Below are 18,723 nucleotides of genomic sequence, written 5' to 3'. Positions count from 1 at the left end.
ATATCTACTCAACCTATGTATTGAAATTTGAAAATATAATTTAAGTTACTCATGCTACCTACCGTGAGTAATAGCAAACAACGATCATTAACCGTGACATTGTTGTAAGACTAACAAGGGCATTTTAGACATGATTTGTAGATCATTAAAACCAAAAAAAATACTGTGATAAAATAATATAAATCAATAAAGAAAGAATGTATCCATTCGATTGTCACCCGCTCAGTTTGGAGATGGCTATATTTAATAATTCATATTGAATCAAGTGGGGCATGAATATATTACTCTATTCAATTTTTTATAGTGTTACTAAAACTGCCAATAGTTTGGGAATAGAAGTCACTGATATGGGAATTGAAAAAAGAGAAATAAAAGAAGAGGACAACCAGTGTTTTAAAGTTAGCATCAGATTTTATAAGTTGTAGAAGTCACTGATATGGGAATCGAAAAAGAGAAATAAAAGAAGAGGACAACCAGCATTTTAATGTTAGCATCAGATCTTATAAGTTGAGCCCAAGGGAACGAACACACGACACATTAAGACAGTTTTCACTCATCAATAAGGAGCATAGGAGATATGCATAGGGTCATCATAGAACTGGTAAACCATCATTTCACAAAGAATTAGCCTGTAACTATTTATCCATATCAAACAGGAAGGGTATCTACCAAAGCATGAAAGGGGGAATATGACCAAAACGAAAAATGATCCACTTGGCATTCAAAAAGAGCACACTTAGCACTCATAGTAAGCCACTCACCAAAAGACATATCTAACAAGATTATTCGCACAAGGGAGTTACACTAAGAATTATGGAAACCAGAAAGATAGCGTAGAACATATAACATAGCATTTTAAAGTATACCCTATCAATGTGAAGCATATACATCAGTTTGGAAATTATATCAAGACAAAGATATATCACAGTCAGCCTGATTCTTATTTACAGAAAGATAATATATAAATATTAAAAGAACATAATTAATGAAGAAGTAACTAAATAATCAATTCAATTAAGATACAAATCAAACAACACAGTCCTAAAGGATATTCTGAACCAGATTTAATGGTTGCAGAATTGAGATAGCAGACCAGACTTAGTACAGGCTTGCATATTTAATCAAGGTGGGAACATTACATAATACCTCAACCAAGTGAAATTCCAAGTTGATGTGTGAAACACAGTGAAAGTGAAGGGAGTTACCATTGCATAACTTTTCACACAAGCAATTATATAATTGGGACAAATGTAAATATATATTCTGTTTTATATAATTGATCAAAGTTCTTCTCCATGTCATGTCAAGTATTCTCATAATGAATTAAGAGCCCTAACAGAATTATTGGCAAGATCATTCTTACATAGCATTGGCATTCATACATGTTTCCTTAACATTATTATCATTATTCCTCTCACTCGTTTAAGGAAATAATAAATGTAAGTATAATTAAGAGTTAAAGAATTGTGTCATGCAGTTGAGATTATAAGAATTTAACCAAAGTTTTGACAGATTGTAAAGGGGAACATTACAAAAACAAGCAAGGTATGAGAATGTGAGTAAATGCATACAACCAAACTGAACTATGACAGTAACGCCTTCCTTAGAAACTCAATACTCACAACTTGAAGTAACCACATTTTGGTAATAGTTCCATGAAGTTGCCCGTTGAACCCTGATGCCACCTCTCTGAACAGATGGCAATGACCCAGGTTGAGGAACTGAAGCTAACTGAACGCCACCAGTCTTGTCCCATGATATATGAGCTCCACACCAATATTTCAAATACCAATGAAGGCCAGCAGAAATCTCTACTGCGGTTGATCCTTCAATTCTACTTCGAAGAATGGTACAATTGCAAGAATTTAATGGTCATAAAGACCAGACAACACAATTAGTTAGTTTTATAGCATTTATAGGAACATACTTCAAAATGAAACAGTGTTTCACCGTAGTTTACTAAAAAAATAGTACATTGAATACAAGCAAATATTAAGACATATATCCTGAATTCGAAACTTGTGAAGTCAAATCTTTGTTCAGATAGAAGTGCACTTTAAATCGATGATAATTTTGTTCAAGATACTTCCAAGTCAACTATTAAGGTAAGAATTGCTAGATGCTATCACTTAAAATTTTAAGTTTTGACTGTTTATCTTCTAGACCATCTGTGGCAGCAAATATAGGGAATAACATATCCCATATTCTATACTGTATAGAAAGCACAACTGCTTCTGAACAAATGAAAAGATACAACCTATTACTGTAGCAAAAGTAATTGCTGGAAATGCTAAAGCATTGCCTAAGCTGTGTGCACTAATTTCTAGGCAAAAGAATGATGTGAATTTGGCAATTTGCTACCAATTATTGAAGATGCACAACTACTTGTGGCTTCACTACATTCCCAATCAAAGAGATTCTAAACAGATCTTGACAGTAAGGCAGGTGAAAAGGCAGTGGCCGTGATTGTTAAGTTGTGGTGCTCTTGTTCTTAACAGAAAAGTTCAAACCTTGCTAAAGTGCTAATGTTGAATGTTTTAATAAAGATAAGGTCCCTCATTTCTGACATCACCGGTTCATAGCTCCAGGTCAAAGTGTTTACCCCTCTTTAAAAAAGCCAGGTGAAAAGGCATCTCTAACAGTGAATGTTTCTGCACATTTCCAAATTATCACTATTGCATTTTACCAACCAAAATGGCTGAAGAACCTAAGTCATGATGAATATTTGAAGCATGCATAAACAAATGTTGGATGGTAGAAAACAAACTTAATTAGAAACGACATGCAGAATATGTGGCTTATTCGACAACAAATGTGACCCTTAGGGAAGTCATAAAAAGAACATGAATTGTACACATAAAATTTGTCATGATGTCACCTTGCACTATATTTAACATAAGATCAAAGATTAGATATTTTCTTACCTCCCAATACCTTGCATTCAATTAACACAATAAACAATTCATTTTCATATGAGTTAGTCAATACATCAAACACTAATATTATGCACTCCCTCCTCATTTGGACAATAAGATGATCATTTTTAAAATTCAAAAGCAACAAGCCTAGGATGGTGAGGTAAGTGATCAGAGATCGCATTAACGAATAAAATAAGTCAAAAATGCCTTGGGCTTTAGAGATAACTTTGTACTGCAATCATCTCATTTCATGCCAGAAGAAGAAACATTATCAATGTATGCATATATTAAGAAAGGGACAAAGAAATAAGTTCATGAAGACTCATCTTGTGAAATGATGATGTAATTATGTGACCTTTTAACATTTAATTCGTAGTAGTTCTCACTAGTGGTTGCCCTTGTCCACTATACCGACTAAGTGGAGTTTGTTGATTATGTAAGTTTAAAATGTTGGCTAAACTGCTAATATGGTAAGGAAATTGGAATCAGGTAGGGAAAATGCACACACACACGTATATATACATATGTATACACATATCATATCTATATACATATATTTATATGCATAAATATGTATGTACATGTGTATACATATATATAATTACATGCATGTACATATGCATGCATCTATGCTTAATCATAGTGTTCACCAAATTTTCAGCTTTTGGTTCAAAATTCGGTGAACCCATAAAAACCAAAAACAAATCACTCAAGTTTGGCTTAAAATTCGTATGACAGCAGTTTGGTGATTGTTTTCAAAGAAATATTTGGGTTTTCAGCATCTAGTCTTTGCTCTGATATCTTTCACCGTGGCTTTAGCCAAGTATATACGACATCTGCAAAAGAATGACAAAAACAAGTGAAAACTCCTCTGACAATTGGATTTGGATTGATTCACAAAATCAACTTCGCCAGAAATTACTCCCAACCATCTCTCACATTGTATGTCCTCATGATTTTCCCAACCATCTCTCACGATATATGTCCTGACAATTTTCCAGCGGTAACGGTGATTACCAAAGATAGTCATTATTTTTAGGTTTTAGTATTTTATAACTTTATTTCAATATAAATTTTTATTACTTTATTAATATTAAAACATTTTTTGTATATTTTATGTTTTTTTAATTGTAAAATGTTAATATTCTGTATATTTATATATTATTATTTATTTATTTATTATTATATTAATTTATATATATATATATATGAAAATTACAAGGCAAATTTTATGTCGAATGTTTTCGATTTTTTTGGACCTTGATGAACTTCATCCGAACATCATGGTTGTCGAATTCAAACTTGAACAACCTTGTGACTTAGCATATATGTAAGTACATGTATATGTATATACATATAAATGTATGTATGTATGTTTGTATATATATATATAGATATATAAATATACATATATATAGATCTATACATATATCATATCTATATACATATATTCATATGCATAAACATGTATGGACTTGTCTATACATATATATAAGTACATGTATCTACATTTGCGTACATATATGTAAGTACATGCATATGTATATACATATACATACATGTATGTATGTATGTAATATTGTATACATGTACATCTATATATATGTATGTATGTTTGTATACACGTATATAATACAACAATACCTGCATATAATATATATACATGCATGAATATATATATATAGATATATGCATATATACATACATTTTATATATTATATGCATTTATGTACTAAGTTACAAGGTAAACCCTTAAGGTCTCTTGCACACGTGTTGGGTACTTCTAGGTACAAGGTCACCTATGGGTGCGGCTAAGTACACCCAAAGTACATACCGTGGGCATACACAAAGGTGTTGAGTGCCAAAAAATGACAATTAAAAAAGATTTTTTTGACTTTTCGTAACATCCAAAAACCCCTAACACATCATTTCATCAAATACACAGAATTTTGCTCTCTTCCTTCTCTCTTTTCTCATTTTCTCTTATAAACATTTCTGGGCAAAATGATACTTGTGTTGGGCTGAATGCGAAAAGAGATTGAAGAAAGCAGAGTAATCTTTGTATAGGACAACCCCGTACACCCTCTATCATTGGGTTTTTTTTCATATCTAACACCTTGTATAGCTTATAATTGCCTCCCCTCAAACCCATTTGTGTCTACACTCCTGGAAGTTGATACAAGTTTTTGTTTAATGTCCAACAATATACCACAAAGAAAGGCCAGAGAACTACTAACACACAGCACAAGGCCAGCCAACAACGGGAATACCAAACAGTACCCACAAAAAAAGAACAAGAAAACCAAAACAAGAAGCAGAAGCAAACAGCAAGTTAGCTGCTCCGATAAGGCAACAAGAAATCTACAACCAAAGGTATGCTCTGAGGCAAGAGGAAGCCTGGAGCCATCTCCACTGGAAGGACAATACTAGTGTCATGTGTAACATCTACAAGCCCTCACAGACCTAATAGGTCCAGCGGGGGGACCAAGCGACCACATAGTTCCCACAAGCATGGGAGACAAACGTGAAAAAGGAGGTTATGAATCGGTAGGGTTTCTGTCTCAAAGGGATCTAATGTTGTAGGGAGTGATACCGAAGTCTCATGGCCTCCTAAAGATAAAGCACAAGACACCATTGATCTTTGTATCTCAAAAAGGAGGGGAGAAACTCAGTCTCCCTAAATAAGCAGTAGAACCTCCCTCTGATCTCATAGCATATGGGCCAACAGAAAGTGAAGTGTGTATCCATCTCAGCCTTCCCCATGTCACAAAGTTGGCAGATTTGGTCCTCTCTATCAATATAATGGTACGTTTGGATGTGGAGCAGATATTAGTTTGTAATGTTCCCTTTTTGGACATTAGAAATATTGAAGTCTTATTCTATATAATATTAAAATTGACTCTGAGACATAGACTCAAGATATTAAAAGGTCAATTTAATGTTATACGAAGGACAAAGGGTCAAGCAGGAACAAGACGAAATGCCTTAAGGAAGTTGAAAAGCCACAAGGGAACAAGATGAAAGCTAGAGAGGAGTTGAAGAGTCTTGGTTTGTGTATTAAATGGGAAAAGGGACTCATTGTTGAGCATGCTTGATTTTATGATTTAGTTCAGTTTTCTCTCTTGTAAGAGTTTTTTAGAAAGCTTCAGCTTTCAGCTAGTTTGAGCACGTAGCCCATCGTGATGGCAGACAGTGGACGCAAACCCATTGTCCCGGGAAACATCAGTTCAGTTGTTTCATTCGCGCTTACAGGTTCTTATTCTAGTATTTCCAATCTGACTGTTAATCTGTAATTAAGATTGGGTTTTTGTACTGGTTATTGTATTGCTGTTGTATAATGCAATAACGTATCTTAAGGAGTTATAAGAGTTGGATGGTTTAATCAAACTGGTTTGTAACACATTATTATATGCTCGAATCTTGAATGTTATTTCGGAAATAATGGGTTATATTCTTGTGGAGAATTCTTGGGGTTTTATTATAACATTGTATTCCATTTTGCCTATATCTGAGCTTGAATGTTATATCTGAGAAAAGTTAACTATATCTCTATTGGAATTTCTATTGGTTCTCGATTGTGTTGAAAACTATCTGCAATGTTTTATTTCTGAAAAGAGAAATCAGTGAATATCCGGTTAGGGATAATACAGTGGTATCAGAGCCTCAAACCTACCGTCCTGTTGGATATAAGCAGAGCATTAAAAGGGTTTTACCAAAAAATTTCCTCAGTCTTTTCTCTTACCAGATGGAGAGATTTCTGGAATAATAGAAGTATAGGGGCATGATCTCACGTTGCATGTTCTCTATCATCTTTACGAACAGATTGTTTCCCAACCAAAGGATCTCCTTTCATCTGAAGTTGCTTCAACAGTTTATGAAAGGTTTCTTCTTGCTATGGCTCAAGCTCTACGGGATTCTCTGCCACCTTCCCACAAATTGTTGAGCAAATTGCTGGGTGAAGCACCTTTTTTGCCTGAATTGGCTTTGACGTTACTAGAAGGCCTCTCTAATCCAGATACATCCTATCATCATGGAAAGGAAGTGGTTAATGGGGATCGGGTTACCCAAGGACTAGGTGTTGTTTGGAGCCTAATTTTACTACGACCACTCACAAGGAAGGCCTGCTTAAATATTGTGTTGCAATATGCAGTACATGATCTGGACGAAGTACGTGCAAAGGCTATATGTCTCGTACCTAATAAGCTTTATTCTCTTGACTACATTTCACAAAATATTGAACAGTTCACAACAAAAACGCTGCTATCTATAGTTGATGTTCAACAAGCTTCAAATGGCATGCACGATTCTTCAACAAGTGATGAAACATGTTTTAGAATAAATAAGGAAATTGTGCAGATGAAAATTCCAAATGGAGAAGAATCTGTAACAGAAGCAAAAGGGTTTTGAGCATAGTCCAACTTCACACCTTGGATATTGGCCCTGAGTAATCATCTTAAATTCTTATCTGCACATTGGAGTTAGAGAACATTAGCAGAGAACATTTTTTAATACAATCTACAGCAGTAGTCTTCTCAAAATAAGTTAGATGTGGAAATCAAAACGTCCAATGTTGGCATTATCATCACAGGATGCTAGTGATATTGAAAAGGTAACGACCATGTATGAGCTAGCCCGTGACCCCAAGTAGATGGCGGTTTCGAAGGCCAAAGGAAGCAAATAAGTCGTTACACCACTTATTGAAGTTTCAGAAGAATATAATGATTTTGTCAATCCCGGTGATTAGTGCATGACTGTCACGGCAAGTAAAAGGACGATTTTGCAATTATCTCTGACGTTTTGCTGAGGTAACCTCCCTCAGGACAGACGACCCCAAGGGAATTTAGTAATGCTTAGAATTTATAGTCTTCTTGGAGGGAAGAACAGACGACCCAATAATCTTTAATGATTATATATTTCGGATTCCAGAATTTAAAACGATAAGTATTGAAGCAAGCAACACTTGGAAAGTGTCGTTGATCATCACGTTCAAAGGAGGTCACCTTTTATGGGATTGTGGAAAGGGACAAATATTCAAGCCAAATAAGTTATATCCCAGGAAATTCGTGCGTCCAAAGTAACATGTGGTTCCTAGCAAAAGCGTTATCCACCTAATTCAATTCGAGCCAAGAAGGTGGGAATTGTTTGGGCCACCACTACGACCGATAAATTACTTCTATTATATTAGTTTGGGGCTCGCATTTGCAAGATCGGTGTTTTATTCAGGTTGTTGCCTACCACTTACGGAAGCCTTCACAGATCTAAATGTTTTCAATCAAAGGTTGCATATGAGCTTCAAAATTTAGGATTCACATTATGCTTCGACAATCAGTTTAACAGAGTTTGAAGACATATTGAAAGAAGTTGCGAATTGCAGATTTAAGGTGAGTGGGAGCATAGATTCAGGCAGCACAATCAATAGAAGGAATTTGTTTTCAGATTGCTACAAAGGTTACAACTGCGTCTACAGCCAGCCACACTAGATTGCCTGCAAGTATAACTGCTCCAGCAGGTGACATTGGGTTTTTCGATCATACAATATCATAATAGAAGTTTGATTCTCTCCAAAGAATTTTGTTGCAACTTACTACTTTAGGTAATTCGATTGGAGGAATACATTTTGCATTATTCAGTAATGCTATGTCAGCATTTTTCTAATGATTGAATCGCAAGTAGCAGATTATGTAGCAGATGGAGTAGCTGAATGGCAACTTAGTCCCTCCCCATAGTAGATATCGCAGGTGAATATCTTCATGTCAGTAGCAAAAGGGTAAGGTTGATAGCAGGAATAGAGTCCAGTAACTTAGGAAATTACCAAACATCTAGGTATCTTAACAGTAGCTCTCGGATTAGTGCATGACATTGAGAAGATGACCTTGTCGTTCTTCAAGACACGTACAACCAGTAGAGTTGTAAACGATTGAAATCTAGAAATTGTGAAGAGTTTGATTGAAATTGGGCTGAGAAGACTCCATAGTGGTAAAAGGGTATGGTGTCTAAGTGTCGAGAAGTTGATGTTGGGCATGCACTTACAACACAGTCAGATTTCCACCATCAACACCCACCAACAATAACGGCATTTGAGGAGGAAACAAGAATTAGAATGAGCAGCAGTGATAAGAAGCTTATTGCAGTAGTCACACATCTTCAAGAATTCTAGAAGAATTTGCAATTGAAAAATCAAGGCGGATCTATCTCTTAATACAAGGATCTAGACAGGAAGTCAAAAGACGTGTAACCTTACCTACCTTTTTGCACGTCAAGAATGCTGCTATTTCAGAATATTCCAGTTTAGACTATAAGCGGGATAACAACTTTCAGCAATGGGAAAAGATTTGGATAAGATCAGGAAAGGTACGATGAAGCCACATGAGTAGTTAGTTTAGAATTCTGAATCTGATATAACAGCAGAAACACTCGACATTTATAAAGAGTACAAAAGACTCCCTAACCAAATTCAGAATGATCCATCATTCAATGATTATATGGATTTTTATCTCAAGCAGCAAAATAGGACCAGTATGGCAAAAAGAAGGTATTTGGAGTTGGTCCAGGATCTCTTTGCAAACGAACAGCACGCAAGGTTGTACGAAGAATTTTCGATAGACCAGAATTATCATTTGGATGGTCTTGAAATAGAAGAGCAGACAACTACCAGTGATTTGCAGCCTTCTCGCAATCACGTGGAAGAAGTTACACAAGGTGCAGGTTTCTTCGTTGGTGACTTGGAGGTGAGCCTTGTCAAGCAGAATAATGAAGTAGGTTGCACGCAAGGCAATAACAGTTTGGGACCTTGTTATCATGAACCATATTCTCATGATACTCAGAATACTCAGAATATGAATTTAGAGGAACAACCTAAGATGACACTGCAAGACAATGAACAATTTCAGCAGGGAGAGAATGGAACACATGCCTTACAAAATCAACTAAAGCTTAGTAAAGACATGGTTATGGCATCTTTGGTGCAATATGACAGTACCCACGAGTTGGTTGAGGAGCTCTATAGGATGGTCGGAAGGGAAGGGGAAGGTGACTGGCATGTGGTTGATTTACAGAAATCAAAACAGCCCTCGAGACTATGAAATCAAATTACTTATATCTGTTGTCCGACAGGGATTATATTCTTAAGGTTGCTGAGATTTATGCAGCACGGTCTAATAGGGAAAAGGATAAGATTGAGGATCCCAACAAGATGTTTAAGTATGTTCAGGAGGCACTGGAAAAAACTCAATTTTCTCTACACAAAGCAGAAAATCAAATCAAGCAAATCAAATCAAGCTCATGGAACACTCTCGGGAACATGAGAATAGAATGAGGTAGGAGTTCTTCCAAGAAGTCATTGACAAACTTGAGAGCATTCAGCAGATGTATGACTTGGATAGCTGCCCCAAACGGTTAAGTAGCAAAACTTCATAACACTTTTAGCTTGTTGACAACCCTTTGTTTGAAGTTGTTGCAGATTGGACGTTCGGCAATCCTCTTTTTGTGTTAAATAAGGGATCATCTCTTACTTGCCATGAAGAGGAAGAGTTTGATTTCAGACTTTGGGATCCTTGCTCAAATCCTAGCAATGAATCCGGATCTCATCATAGGAATGATGAATCAACTTCTGTTGCTTATCGTTTGATCAGCCCCAACATATTTTCCGATTTCACCCCATTCGAGAGTTGGGTGAATTTTCTTCATCAACCTCTAAACAGTTCTTGGTGGAGTATTTATGTGAGGTTTGTAGTTAGATTCTCAACATCATTTATATTCATAGTACCTATGCGCTTGGGAATTCTGCAAGTATATGGCGATAGTATGAATTTTGATGTCCATGGAATTGTGGTTTCAGCTTCTGAGCAGCTCATTTCTTACATCATCCATTTAGGTCAGGTCTTCACATCCTAGTGGATTATAAATGGACCCTGGATATATTTCTATCTCATCATAGCAGCAAGGCAATGTAACAGAGTTTGGGATCCAGGTGTTGGCAGATTGTATCTATGGTTGGATGAGGATTTTATTATGGTCCTGTTCAGTTTGAGGTTGAATATGGTGATGATCAATGTTGATCAGTTTACAGGTGTTGAGTTTTTCCAGAGAGTTATATGGGATCCAGGGATCCGGTTGAGAGACAGATTGCAGAGAGTCATCTGACCTCGCAGTGTGGACGGAACTACTTTTTGTTTGGACTACAAGGCTGCCTGCAAACTCGTATGGGATCCTGGTACTGATTGCTTGAGGGCAAGCAATTTTAAGGAGGGGAGATTTGTAATGCTCCCTTTTGGGAAATCAGAAATATTGAAGTCTTATTCTATATAATATTAAAATTGAATCGGAGACATAGACACAAAATATTAAAAGGTCAATTTAATGTTATACGAAGGACAAAGGGTCAAGGAGGAACAAGACGAACTGCCTTAAGAAAGTTGAACAGTCACAAGGGAATAAAACGAAAGCCAAAGAGGAGCCGAAGAGTCTTGGCTTGTGTATTAAACGAGGCAAGGGGCTCATTGTTGGGAATGCTTGATTTTATGATTCAATTCAGTTTTCTCTCTTGTGAGAGTTTTTCAAAAAGCTTCAGCTTTCAGCTAGTTTGAGGACATAGCCTCTCAAGCTAGCAGACAGTGGACACAAACCCATTGTCCCGGGAAACATCAGTTCAAGTGTTTCATTCGCACATACAGGTTCTTATTCTAGTATTTCCAATCTGTATTTAAGATTGGGTTTGTGTACTGGTTATTGTATTGCTGTTGTATAATGCAATAACGTATCTTAAGGAGTTATAAGAGTTGGTTGGTTTAATATTACTGGTTTGTAATGCATTATTATATGCTCAAATCTTGAATGTTATTTTGGAAATAAGGGGTTATATTCTTGTGGAGAATTATTGGGGTTTCATTATAACATTGTATTCCATTTTGCCTATATCTGAGCTTGAATGTTATATCTAAGAAAAGTTAACTAAATCTCTATTGGAATTTCTATTGGTTCTTGATTGTGCTGAAAGCTATTTGCAATGTTTTATTTCTGAAAAGAGAAATCAGTAAATATCCGGTTAGGGATAATACATAGTCCACCTAGAAAGAGCCCAAGGAGATGTGGAGTAAATGTATCCAACGTTGACAAAGGTACAAATGATGAACCATGATGTCATCATGTATATCAATAAACTTCTCGATGTAGAAGGTTGTCTTAGTACGAAGACCCCTCGGGGTGTTCACCAATTAGTCAAGATATATCGCACATAAATGTCCATCCTGATGTACAAATTAAGCTCCTATCATGATGGGAGAGGTCCTTCTAATAGATGTCAAGGAGAGACTAATAATCAAGAAAGCCAAGAAGGAGAAACAAGTTACATAGGTAGTTATAGGGGAAGAAGATCAAATAGTAGGGGCAAGTTTGGTGGTAGATGGTGTAGGAGCACCCTTCCAAGGGCTCCCAACATCACATCTTTGTTGTGTTGAACATTTTTCAAGAAGTATGTAAGTAAAATAAGAGCATAAAGCTCATTTTCTGTGTCTAGGACTAGTCTAGGTCCCAGAAGTTTAGGTGGGTTTTCCTTGTAAGTGGCACAATGCCTCAGTGAATGTTATCATCCTGAGTTCATTGATTTGCTATGAGTTAGAAGTCTAGGGATAGGTGTTTGGTTGAGATTTGAGCACATTTGTGCTTTAGGAGGACCTAAAATGGTCATTGGCAATGTGTGAGCAAAAGTTACTCAAGGAACAAAAAGTTGCTCAAAAGTTGCTAGCAACTTTTCAAAAGTTGCTCAGCAACTTTTCTCTTTTTGTTGCCTAACCATGCTAAGACGCTAAAAAGCACTAACTAAACACTCACCCCAAGGAGAAGACTACTAAAGTCATGAGGAACCCGGAATCAAGGGTTGTTGTCATTGTTTTGTATGGTGACTGTACGGAAAAAGCAGTTTGAACCACTGAATTGTGTGACAGTGACTGTTATTTAGTTAAGTTTTGAAGCAAATAGAAGGAAGTGTGTGCATTTTAGGGATAGAGTGTTGTTTATAGTAACTATTCTTTCATTTGTGTGAGTTAGGAGTAGTTCTTCAAGATTTAATTCACAGTTAGTTCATTTCCTTGTTTTAAGCTCTTCTCTGCCAGTTTGGAGAGCCATGTACAAGTAGGGCTGTGACTTTAGTTTCCACTGTGGGAATGCCATGGAACCTTGGATTCTTAAAGTACAGACCCTACCTTGTTTGTATATGAATGCAGGTCCCTTCAATGTGTGTTCAAATCTTTATTTGACATTGCCCTAGGCGGATACAGCAGAGGCCGGCTAGGAGCAGACAGCAGCAAAAGAGCTCTAATAGACAGAGGAGTGGATTTCATGACAAATCCTGCGGAGGGAGTCAAGAAGGGTGTTAGGAGATGTGATGTTGTGGAGGAGAGGTTTTGAATAGCCTTGGAAAGTGTTGTTGAAGAGGAGGACAGCAAGGAGCCCAAGAAACCCTTAAAAACCTCATATTTGACCAAAATGTTGTACGGCCTATTGACAGGCTGAGACCCCAAAAATCCTTGAGAATGGGTCATTTGTAGCAAATGTTCTTTAGATCAGGTGTTTTAAATACTTGAAGGAAAGGTGTTAAAGGCCCTACAAAACCAAAGGGAGGCCTAATTGGGGCTCTTCTAGTAGCCCTGTTTGTGAAGAAACCCTACAATCGGGTGAAAGCCCTATCTTGCTAATAAATTGCAGAAGTGTCAAATGACCCAAAACCACCTTGGAACTCACCAAATCCTCTGCTAGAGTGTGGAAAGGAGTTAGAAGCTTGAGAGGCCCTTATGAGCCTATGGAAGGGATAAGGCTTGGAAGAAGTGCCTAGTAGGCTGTAAGAAGATTAAACTATACTTGGTGGTGAGGTTAGGCTAGGTCAGGGGATACTTTGAGGAGAGGGGAATCCTATAGACCTTCAAAGGTGTCAAGAGAACACTAAGATCCTAGTTGAGAATCAGGAGCATAGACTAGCTAATCTATCCTAGCCTCCCCATCAGATTGTTATCAGAGTCTAGCTAGGTGTGGGAAAAAGCCAGTGCAAAGCAAGGTGGATGTTGTCACCTAGTGAATCCAGTGGTTCCAGCACATTGGTGACCAATGCCAAATTGGCCAAGAAGGTCGAAGAACAAGAAAAGAAGGTAGAAGAGAAAGAGGAAGACAACAGGTCTTTGAGAGAAAGATTGGCACAATTTGAACAGTTTTTGAGCGAGGTCCAAGACATGGCAGATAAAGTCAAGGACAAGATAGAGCAGAAAGAAAAGAAAGTAGCCAAAGAGAAAGAAATTGAGTTGGAAGAAGAAACTCCAACACTAGACCCTATTCTACCAAAAGAGCCTTTCTTGAAGGCAATAAAGGCAATAAATAGCAAAGCCTTGGAAGGCATTCCTCTCTTCAGTGGCAAGATGGATCCAAACCTCATCATGGAATGGATTGGATTTAAGGAATGGAGAACCATTTTGAATGTGATGGTGTCTCTGATGCTCAAAAAGTCAAGGTGGCAAAGTCAAGGTTAACAGGTATTGCTCTAACCTAGTGGAAGTTTGTTCAAACAAAGAGGGAAAAGGAAGGAAAAGGTCCCATTGTCACTTGGAAAGGAATGGTGGCTAAAATTAAGCAAGCCTACATTCCAGAAGATTATGAAATATAGTTGCATAGGAGGAGACAAAATCTGAGGCAAAAAGATATGGATGTGCACTCTTATACCAAAGAGTTCCAAAAGCTATGCTTAAGGTCTAAGCTGGTAGAAGATGAAAGCATCAGATTGGCAAGATATTTGAATGGACTCAAGTGGTCTATTCAAGAAGACATGAGCCTTGTCACTCCTAAAACAATTCATCGACATTATCAAATGCCCCTAAAGGTTCGTAAGGAGTATTGGTCCTTGTGTTGTCCCTATAGCATTGGCTCCCAAGAAGGACATTACATGGAGGTTATGCACAAATTCCAAAGCCATAAATAAAATCACAATCAAGTATAAGTTCCCTATGCCTAAAATAGAGAATTTGATGGATTGTTTAGGAGGGGCAAGGTATATTCCAAGATTGACTTGAAGAGTGGCTACCATCAAATCGGGATTAGGGAAGGAGATGAGTGGAAGACAGCATTCAAGACTAATAAAGGCCTCTATGAGTGATTGGCCATGCCATTTGGCCTTTCAAATGGCCCAAGCACATTCATGAGACTCGTGAATGAAGTGTTGAAGCCTTTCATCAATCATTTTGTAGTTGTGTACCTAGATGATATTTTGATTTTTAGCAAAAGTAAAGATGAACATCTAATGCACTTGGAATTGGTTTTGAAAAGGTTGCAAGAAGAAGGATTGAAAATCAACTTGGATAAGTGTTTCTTCTTGCAGGAGGAGTTGGTGTTTCTTAGGTTTGTCATCTCTAAGGGTAACCTCAAGATGGATCCATCTAAGCTAGAAGCAATCCTTATGTGGCCAACCCCAAGGAATGCAAGTGAGGTAAAGGGGTTTCATGGTTTAGCAAGCTTCTATTGAAAGTTCATCAAGGGTTTTATCAATTTTTGTGCTCCTATGATTGACACAATAAAAGGAGGTTGGAGATGTATGTTTGCATGGACCACTGAAGCAAATAAATCCTTTAAGTATTTGAAAAAGAGAGTTGCGGAAAAATCAATTTTGGTTTTACTTGATTTTCATAAGGTGTTTACAATTAAATTGGATACTAACAATAGGGCATTAGGTGGGGTCCTAAGCCAAGAAGGTAAACCAATAGCCTTCTTTAGTGAAAAGCTTAAAGAAGCAAAACAAAAGTATTCTACAAATGATCTAGAAATGTATGCTATGGTATAGTCATTAAGAAAATGGAGGCATTACTTACTACCAAAGGAATTTGTGGTTTATATTGACAAAATGCATTGAGTTTCTTGAATAGATAGGACAAATTAAGCCATAGACACATGAAATGGATTAGTACCTCCAAACATACACTTTCACCATAAAGCATAAGAAGGGTGTGGCAAAGAAAGTTCCAGATGCCGTTAGTAGAAGGAACTTAGCAATTCAAGAGGTGATGTTGGAAAGCATAGGGATCAGTCCTATGAAGGATATGTATGAGGATGATGAGGATTTCAAGGAGGCATACCAAGTGTGCAAGGAGATGAAAGACAGATATCACAATGATTTTGCAAACTATGCGTTATAGGAAGGATTACTCTTCAAGGGCACTCGACTTTGTATCCTATGCCACAAAGTTCCAAATGCCCTTAGCAGAAGGAACTTAGCAATTCAAGAAGTGAGGTTAGAAAGCACAGGGATCAGACCTATGAAGGAAATGTATGAGGATGATGAGGATTTCAAGGAGGCATACCAAGTGTGCAAGGAGATGAATGACAAATATCACAATGATTTTGCAGACTATGTGTTACAGAAAGGATTACTCTTCAAGGGTACTTAACTTTGCATCCCAAGAGGATCAATGAGAGAGAACATAGTAAATTAGAAACATTGTGGGGGTTTAACACACCATTTTGGGCTTACCAAGACACTAGACTTGGTAAGGAGATTTTACTATTGGTCAAAAATGCCTACTAATATTAGAAAATATGCAGGTTTGTATACCCCTTTGCCAATACCAGACAAACCATGGCAAGTAAGCATGGATTTTGTTTTAAGACTTCCAAGGACAAAGTTAGGCTATGACAGCATGTGGTTGTTGACAAATTCTCAAAAGTGGCTTCTGAGCAAGAGGATAGGGCTATGAAGGTCTCCTTCTGAACAAGGGAGGGGCATTTGAGCAAGGGCCGAAGGTCTCGTATAGGAAAAGGTATCCTTTTGCTTTTGAACAAGGGTAGGCGAATGGAAGGGAGTGCCCGACTTTCCTTCATGGTCGGTCTCTATGGGGTACCTAAGATGACTTTGCCCCAGCGCCGGAAAGGGAGTGCTTATTCTATTAGCGGTGTAGCTAAGCTATTAACAGCTATCCAGGTTCCTTTCCCTGCTTTAACGATATGCGACACCTTCTATTCTTAACACCAATATAGATATGTGTTCTGAATAGATACCCAAATACAATGTCTAAAGTGGAACCTTCCTACGTTCGTTAGGGAGTTGGACCGATGTAAGCTTAGTTTCTTCCTTGCAAAACAACCCATGATGCTTCACATATTACAGGAATCTTTTTCAAAGAAATAGTAAGGTTGCATGGTTTACCCTTGTCAATAATATCAGATAGAGATCCTAAGTTTATAGGGCACTTCAAGAGAACCCTTTGGAAAAGATTGGGCACAAGCCTTTCATTTACATAAGCCTATCACACACAGTCAAATGGGCAAACTGAAGTCATTAATAGGTCCTTGAGAAACCTATTAAGATGTCTAACCAAAGACCGAGGAGCTACTTGGGATGTTGTACTTCCTCAAGCAGAATTTGCTTATAATGACTTAGTAAATACGAGTACTGATCAAAACCCCTTCCAAATTGTGTATGGGACACACCCTAGGGGTGTTATAGAGTTGAGAGGTATAAATGAATTGGAAAGGGGAAGTGCTCAAGTGGAGGACTTTGCAAAAGTCATGAAAGACATCCACCAAGATGTGAGGAGCAAATTGGAGAAGACCACAAAAAGGTATAAACAATCAAGAGATAAGAAAAAGAGAGATCTATAGTTCCAAACTAGAGATATAGTGTCCCTAAGGAGAAGTACACTTAACTTATGATGAAAAAGATAGGACCCTTCAAGATCCTTCAAAAGTGTGGCACAAATGCATATAAGATTGATTTGCCTCCAAACATTGATATATCCAATATTTATAATGTATCTAAAATGTATGCCTATAAAGGTCCTAATTTGTGCGATGCGAGTGTTGATAAAGCAACAAGGAAGAGATGCTCCAGAACTTTCTACGCAAACACAATCTGAGGTAGAATGTGTCATTGACAGGAGTGTGCACAAACAAACCAAAACACAACTCTACTATAAGTACCTAATAAAGTGGAAGGGCAAGCCTTTGGAGGATGCAACTTGGTTGACGAAGGCAGCTATTGAGAAGATGGGTTTCAAGGTTGTTGACTTGCCAACACAAGAGACTTCAATTTTATTGGCCCTGGGAGTATGATGCCGAGCACCTTCTTGGCTCATCACATGATTATCAAAGGGTAGGATAGGTGTTTAAATCCATTTAGATCATCCAATGTAATAAGAACCAATTTGTAAGGTCAATGGGCTCTAAGGTTCCATATAAACCTAGAGACCTAATTGCACCATCAGGTTCAATGTGAGTAGAAACATTGACCCATTGGATTTTGGGTAGATTTCGTCCTAGAAAGGTTGTATATGTTCACTTTAGGGCATTAGATATGTCTAGGAAGTCAAATATGAAAAATTGCAAAGGTGTCAGGAACATTTCAAAAGTTGCTTGACAACTTTTTGAAAAGTTGTTCTAGATAATGCAAAATTGTTAGGAAGATCCATAACCATTTGAATAGTAGTTATAGCCATTGGTATAAGGTTATTTAGACATCCCATAGTCAAAGAGATGTCAGATGTACAAAGAAGTTACAAATTCAATAAAGAATACCCTAAAATTATGTAACTTATGTGAGTTTTCTATGTTGTACGAGCCTGTACGGTCAAGTATAGATGCAAAAGGACAAGTTGGATGAATCTGCTTGGAGTTGAATGCATTTGATTTGGTCTTCATTTGTTCAAGTTATACTAATTTTAGTGCTAATTGGCCTGTGAAACCCTAATTGCAAGGGTTTCGTGGAAATGGGCTTCTAACTTGCAATTCCACTAGGGGAATTTAATGGCCCTTAAGCAAATGCAAGTTAGGAGAGTGCCCT

The 18,723-nt window shown here is 37.3% G+C and overlaps 1 protein-coding gene across 4 annotated transcripts in view; it reads right to left on the bottom strand.

Moving 5' to 3' along the window:
• Window positions 1-18,723, bottom strand: part of CYL1 (alpha-N-acetylglucosaminidase family / NAGLU family) — a 373,464-nt gene that overhangs the window by 257,484 nt on the left and 97,257 nt on the right. For 2 of the 4 annotated variants that reach the window (XM_089805117.1, XM_089805119.1), the window contains exon 3: window positions 1,623-1,834. In XM_089805117.1, the coding sequence (XP_089661243.1) occupies window positions 1,623-1,834 (212 nt within the window). Of the gene's footprint in view, window positions 1-1,622; window positions 1,838-18,723 lie in introns of all 4 variants that reach the window. The other 2 variants (XM_089805116.1, XM_089805118.1) reach the window with 1 other exon arrangement.

This window comes from Cupressus sempervirens, chromosome 10 (assembly GCF_028749045.1).
Source record: "Cupressus sempervirens isolate cs-2001-9-10 chromosome 10, ASM2874904v1, whole genome shotgun sequence".
Taxonomy (NCBI): Eukaryota; Viridiplantae; Streptophyta; class Pinopsida; order Cupressales; family Cupressaceae; genus Cupressus; species Cupressus sempervirens.
Note: the sequence above shows the minus strand (reverse complement) of the source record. Positions and strands in the feature narration are given on the sequence as shown.